The sequence below is a fragment of the Tetranychus urticae genome, chromosome 1 (genome assembly GCF_039701765.1).
Source record: "Tetranychus urticae isolate SD_2017Ah chromosome 1, NJAU_TeUrti_SD_1.0, whole genome shotgun sequence".
NCBI classification, from domain to species: Eukaryota; Metazoa; Arthropoda; class Arachnida; order Trombidiformes; family Tetranychidae; genus Tetranychus; species Tetranychus urticae.
In genome coordinates this window covers 6,947,228-6,954,712 of record NC_142958.1, presented here as the reverse complement: position 1 = coordinate 6,954,712, position 7,485 = coordinate 6,947,228, and the positions used below count along the sequence as shown (strand labels likewise).

The window sequence follows — 7,485 nt, the reverse complement described above, 5'->3', positions numbered from 1 at the left end:
AGTTGACTTGATCAGTTGGTTTAAAGCATTGTGATGGAAGCAAAAAGATTGATTCAACTCTAAAGACTGTGTCAAATTGCTTATTAGTTGATCTAACTGAATCAAGGTTTAGCGTGCGTTTAGTTGGCTTATTTTGCATTATTATTGTGACAAGGAATTGATAACATCTAAGGCTATTGTATTGGCAATTCTGATTTGATTTTTTAATAAAAATCTCATGCTGGTTGAAAATCTTGAAATAGGAATGTTAATCCAAACCAATACTAATCGTAATATCATTTGCAATTTTTCATCAAAAATATTGCTCTCAATAACACGACGTCTTTATCGACAAAAACTGCATTTCGACCCAAGAATTGTATATTTTTGAAAATTGCACATTTTTATATTCAATGCCAAGTTTAAACTGATATTGATATTGATCATGCATCATTGTGTCATTGATGTAAAGTCAAAAGATTGAAAATCGTAATTGCTCATCGAATCTTAAATCATTTGAAAGGCAAGCACAATTAAGATGTGATCTGAGTTAGTCAAGATTGATTATCAAATATTAAGTCGATTCAGAGTAACAATTCCAACTTTTTAAGTAAAATATTCACAAAAAATTAAAATTAATTGATGAATTGAAAAATGACACTTTCAAGTAAAATCATAACAAAAGGGTGAAGCTTGAAGTAAACCACAGAAGCGATGAAAATTCAATTTCTGGTTTCCTCTTGTATTGTAATGGCTATAAATGACCAATTAAACAGAAACAGTAAAAGAAAAATTAAACTGACAATCAACTTATACTTTAATTGTTGGCATATGTTGAATTTAAAAAAGGTTAGGAATTAATAATCAAAATAAACCCATTTTAATGTGAACCCAACAAGTGAACGTAACTACACAGTTGGCTACCTAATCAATAGATGGCGTCTAACGAGTCGGCTTTGCTGGTTAGGTAAACTGGTTTTGCTTTTGGACTGACAAGTTGAACCGATGAGTCTCACCGTAAGGTTAGTACCTTGATCCGCCATCATTTTAACCAGTTGAAGTAACCATTTACCTTTTGACTTGTGAGAATAGGTATTTTTGTAATAGTTTTGTAATTTTTATATTAAGTATATATAAGTTTTATATATATATTATTGATTTGGTTACATTTGATTGGTGTTTTATTACTATTTGACTCAATTTCAACCATTGTCATGAATGTACTGGAATTAACTTTGGGCTTATCCTTAGATAAATTAAATTATTAAGAAAAGCCAAAAACAAAGAAACAAACAGCAGACCAACAAGAAAGTCAACAGTTTGTTGTTGTTTGCTGTCTCATTGTGCATCACTGTGTAACTACTAGGATTATCAACTTTTTGTTTTCAACCAACAACTTGCGTGTTTTGTTATCATTTTTATATGTTTCCTTACAATTCTGGATAAGTGATTTGTGAGATCAGAACTGATCAGTCATCAGGCATCATGAATTTTTTCATCATTCACCATCTCATCATAGCCTTTTTACCATTATGTTTAAGTAAGTAGACACATTAAGCCTTTTTTCCCAAGAACAGTCCATTTCTTTGGGTTAACCTAACCTAAAATGTTAGTCTATAAATGAACCCAATCTTAATCTTAATCTTTACCTCAATCCTTTTTTCACCATCATTTCAACCTTCCATTGTATATTTGATGTAATATTATGCAAAGAAACAGGTTTTTACCTCAACAAGTTAGTCACCTTTCCCTAATCAGTTGAGATACTTCACACACACTAATTTACAATATTCATGATTCTGAGAACGATGAAGCTTTCTTATTTACCCATTAAAAAACGGTCAAATATGGTCATTTGACCAAAGAACAGTCGACTATAAATTCAAGCTTATTGACCTTCCATCAAACCATATTGAGTGAAACATTTTTTTTCTGATTTACTTTTCTTTTCCGTATTCAGTGACCCAACCAGATCATATCGAGCCTCAAAGCTTGTATGAAAGCCTTACAGGTTGGAACAATTTTGGAACTCAATATTACAAATATTTCAATATCAGACATTCCTGGGGACGTGCCAAAGAAATATGCAGAAGGTAAGAGCCGAGAAGAGCGTGAAAAAATTATTATTATGATTACCATGTTAATGATGATGAGAAATGGCAAGCAAAAAAAGCAACGACTCATAAGACGTGTTATTTTAAACCTTGCCATTGCCTAAGGGAATTTTATTTACCTTGTTATCCATAATCATCTTCCTACATCTTCAATTGCTAAAAGATGATAATGATGATGCCAATGATCGTTGGGACAACAATCAAGTTAATGGCAATTTTACCTCAAAGAGCAAACCCAAAGAGAAACCTAAATTATCATTCATTTCTTATCAAATATGTGAATCAAAATCATCATGTTAATAGTTCTAGTTAAAGTTCACACAATATTCACATGAAAATTTTACCCAATTTTACTAATCAAACCTTTAACATTGATCTACATTAGAGAATCGAAAATATTTTTCTCTTTACACAATTTAACATGTTAATCGATTCACATGAAACTTCACCTAAAATGAGGTGAAACCTAAACATTTATTGAAACCTTCAACTTGTCCAGTAAAAGTCAGATTTCAATGTTGATCAAATGTTAACATTTAATTAAAATCCTTAAATTGCTTTTCCCAACATTTCCGTGAGACTTTGAGACAACTTGTTTTCATTGCAATTGATGACAAGTTTAATATTGAAAATTGAAACTTGATTGTCAACAATTTACTCAGATTGTCAATACTTGTGCAAGAAAAAAACCTTTCATTTCAAACGTAAGTTTCAACAAAAAGCAAAAGAAGTCCAAAGAAGATGAAACAAGTTATCTTGTTTTTTTTTGCCGTTTTCTTTCCTTCCAATAATATTATTAGATAAAATGAATTCCTGAACGAAAAAATTGCCTAAAGTCATTCCAATAATTTTTCATTTTCACCAAGAAATGACTGGAAAACAAGTTGAATGAACTTTCTCTATCCCAGTCTTTTACCTTTTAAGAGACTCCAATTTTTCAATGCTTTTCCTAATATAATAATAGATGGTAATATTAATATTACCAGGGGCATCTTCATCTTCTTATCATCATCATCTTTGATAAGGAAGGTTAATTGCTGATGATCATTATCATTATCATCAGCATAATCATGATTAAGCAAGTTGAAGGTACAAAAGAAGAAAGAAAAAGATGAAAATTTTTTAAAAAAAACAAACATGATCATTGAGCAAACAAGTTAATCAAAAGAGTCCAATTTTAGTGTTTAACTGATTGTTCATTTTTGCAAACCTTTTTGTTAATCAACTGTACAATGGTTGGTTAACGTTGTGATGAACCAACACGTTTCCATATTGTGCTAGAAGTCAAGATAAAATGTAAATCAACATTTAGAGCTTTTTGGGTGAAAAGATAATCAAGTAATCAGTTGACTGTGAAACTGATAATCTTTGACTCTAGGCAAATTTCAATTATTTCATGTATTGCTGATCGTTTGTCACTTTCAAGTTGAATTGTTTTCTTGCTGTTACAACGTTTAAACGTTATCAATTGATTCATTGAACATCAGAATTATCGGCAATTATCAGAGGCAATGAAAAATGTTTCCACTTGTCTTGTATGTGTTTTAAATATTAGGTAAAAATATTTGCTACCAATTATTGAACGCTTTTGTAAACATATTGGAGAGCAAAAGGAAAGGTTAAGGTAGAGGGAAACCAGAAAAAGCTTAGATTGAAAAGAGAGAGAAAAATGGTGATGATAATGGTGATGATGATGTAAGGTGAGTAAGGAAGAGGAATGAGAGAGAGATGATGTGGTAACCTGTCTGACTGGATTCAGTTTTAAGAAACTTCAATTTCCGTTTCCATCACAAGAAGAGAAGAGCTAAAATTTGTTGATCCTCCATCTTAAAAACCGGTCAGGTCAAATTTTTTTGGTTACATCATTTTGTTTTACCAAATTGAAAACCAAACTTTCAACCTCAATTTTGAACCACAGAGAGTCGGGCAGAGAGAGAAAAAGGAACGGAAGGAATAATGAATGACAGGTAATGATAAGATCGGCATAAGATCACATTTATCATTGAACGCATAATTTATCATGAGATAACATGGTCATTGATACTTGATTTGGTCAATCTATTGACGTGCCCAACGAGCCAATTGGCAAATCAATATTTGATGAAACGTCAATTGTAACCAAATCAACTCTAGTCAACTCTAGAATGGGTTAGACGGTGTTAAAGATGACAGCGAAAATTTTTAATTTCAAAGATTTTTATGATATTTTTGCCTAAAATTCAACTGTTAGCTGATATGAGTTGGTTTACAATGAATTATAAAATGACCCGACGATGAAGGTTGAAGGGTTTGACAGTTAACACTTGAACTAGCTTAGCAAGTCAACCAGTCACTATCCATCGAACTGATTAAAATTGAATTTTTATCAAGAAATCAGCTCGAGTTGACTAACTGTGATTTGTAATCGAAACGACAAACTTAACGCCTTTCTTGTCACAATAATAATGCAAAGTGATGATGTAAAATAGACTGAAATCGTTAGATTAATCATCGCCACAATTAGTACATTTGTTGAGGTTCAATTAAATGTAGTCCACTTACAACATTTAATCATCTAAACAAGGGTCAACTTTTAGTTGTGTTTCAATGTCCTTAACAATGAATAAAAGTTGAGAGTAAACTTGCTGAAAATAGATAATCAGTTTCATAAATTATACATGAAAAAGCGAAACCAACATCATTTCGTCTTTGTCACCATGTTCATCTTAACATCATTTATACCCATTACTATTCAGGTTGGAGATTAACCAGAAAAAAAACTTTTCCATTTTTTAACCTTTCTGTTGTTATTTACAAATAATCTGCTTAATTTGGCTCAACCTTTAACAGTGTGTGTTAACAATTAAGAGTTCATCTAAACTGTCAGTTCTGTAATATAATATCTATCTTTAATAACAAGTCAGGGTTAAGAATAGTACACTTTATTGGAACTTATCATTTTCACATTCTCACATTATCTTCAGTGTGTTTTTTTCCTTCTCTCAACAACATGATAAGTTTACTCAGGGAATGAGTGTTATTGTTATCAGCAGCAGAACTTTTTTCCTCTTTTCAAATTGTTCTCATTTGATTATTCAGTTTATATTTATATTATTTGATAAATACTTTGTATTATTCACTTTTCACTGATCACTTCTGATGTTATCATTTTGATTGTAAATCTAATAATGAATCGATGGATGGATTTAATGGTTAACGCATTTATAATCCGTTTAATACTGTACGCTCAATTGATTTAAATTTGAAAAGCGGAATCAATCAGATTACATGACAATTTGAATTCACTTATAATACAGTTCATGAATCAGATTAACGTTTGAATGTGTGTGTGTGTGTGTGTTACAATCAATTTAGCCAAACAAATCACGAAATTAAAGGGAAAAATATTGAGAAAAAAAGTTATCCATGAATGAGTCCAATTCATTTGTAGTCAATTCAATTGAACATTCAAAGCAGACCATTTAAAGATGAGTTTCATCTTAAATTTATCATCGAGTTGAATGTTTAATGCTGCAATGAAATAAAGTCACGAATAAACGGTTTAATTTAAAGTTGACCAAAACTGTGTTCAACTCGTTCGGCCGTTAAATGGTCAATTGGATCAAACCTTTTTAGTCAGCTATCGATATGAATACAATTTAACCAGTTTCTTGATACAAAATAAACCAACGAGTTAAAGAAATGAAAAGTTAAATTCAACATTAAACGTCAAACTTGCAATGAAAAATGCGATTCAATTGGTGGAAACGATTGTTGAGTTTTTTTATCAAACTAATGAAATCTCTGAAACCTACTCAATATATTCATTGAATAAGGTTAAATATTTGATTGGAATCAAATCGATATTAAATGATCGTCATTCACTTACATCTATTTGACTTTTCATGATATTACTATCAATAGTTAACTTGTTTATTGAGATGAGATTCAAAAGACTCAATATTCTTATTCAGAAAAGAAATGAATGTTGGCTGAATAATCATTGGAATCAATGAAACAACCGAGAGACTCTCATTTAAATGTGTCATTTGTTAAAGATGGTTAAAAGGAAATGCTGATTTGCCTGATTGGAAGCCCTTTTGTATTTAAATAATAAAGGTAAATCATTATTGCAAACCCATTATTAGATGATATTGAATGTTAAGACCATGAAAAAGAGCATTTCAATATCCACTCACGAATCCACTAACAGTCCATGTTGAAATTACATTGAATAGTTAATGCTATTGAACAATTGAAATGTCAACAAGAAGAACCTCGGCTTTACTGTATCACAAGCGCAATTACAACCTTAAGTGGGGCAAATAAGCACGTAGACAAAGCCAACAATAGTACCAAATATTATATTGATATATGGTACTAAATGTTGATTGCGTGATTCGTGAGATGAAACGCACGTTGATATCACAAGAATGATAAACAGGAAAAACGTTTCTCAGTCTTGTGTGTCCACTTTATTTTCTGTATCATTTAATTTCCAAATTTTCTTATTTACACCAAAAATCTATTTATACTGATTATTTTCATGATTGTTATGAATATTGCTTTATTTATAACGAATCCGTTTTTTTCTTCTTCTTTACTTTTCCATCATTTCCAACTGATGTTTAAACCTTTTCAACATTAAAAGCTTTTTTATTATTTGATTATCAATTTGTGAAGGAGTTTGCATGAATAATGAATGACTCCGAAAAATGATGATTTATCATGAACCAGATTTCACTTTTCACCATTTAAGTCTTTCATTATTGTTATTACCAAATTGATCCATTTTTTAGCATCACAAGTCGATGTCAGAATTGGTTTAAACCGATCATAAATAGTTTGATTAAAGTTCATTTACAGAAACAATTCTGAATTTATCAGATTTTTGGTCTTAAAATGGTGAAATTTGATTTCTGTTTTTGGCCTTTGATTGCAATTTATGGAATCAATCATTAAGTGATTTGATTGATTGTCTAGAGTTTAGTTAAGATGTTGACAAAATGTTTTCAAATTCACTTTAAATGGTGATGATGATGATGTTAATCAAATGTTGACAAATGACAATTATATTTGTTGCTAATGACTAGCGGCTAATTTGGTTAATTGAGAGGTTTAATAACAGTCCAAGTAAAAGGTCAAACTTGTTTCCCTATTAACAGATGTACATGTTTGATGGACACTAAACAATTCAGTTTACTCTTTGATTGCGAAGGGAAAAAACATTGAACTTGATTATTGTTCAGTTGCTTGTGACGAGGGAAAATGGCAAATAAAGAAAAAGATAAATTCTCTTGAGTTTTCCAATTTTCTCCAACCTTTAATAATCAGAACTTTGAAACTCTTAAAAATTCTGTTTCTCTTCACACTTCATCTTCACTGATTGCTATGAAAATTGCCTTTTCAAAGC

General features: G+C 30.6%; 1 protein-coding gene across 2 annotated transcripts in view; it reads left to right on the top strand.

Moving 5' to 3' along the window:
• Window positions 1-1,016: 1,016 nt before the first annotated feature.
• The window catches only part of uif (sushi, von Willebrand factor type A, EGF and pentraxin domain-containing protein uif), a 33,734-nt gene continuing 27,265 nt past the window's right edge, over window positions 1,017-7,485 (top strand). For both annotated transcript variants that reach the window (XM_015934953.3, XM_015934952.3), the window contains exons 1-2: window positions 1,017-1,519; window positions 1,940-2,072. In XM_015934953.3, the coding sequence (XP_015790439.2) occupies window positions 1,465-1,519; window positions 1,940-2,072 (188 nt within the window). In that variant the 5' untranslated portion in view covers window positions 1,017-1,464. The remainder of the gene's footprint in view (window positions 1,520-1,939; window positions 2,073-7,485) is intronic.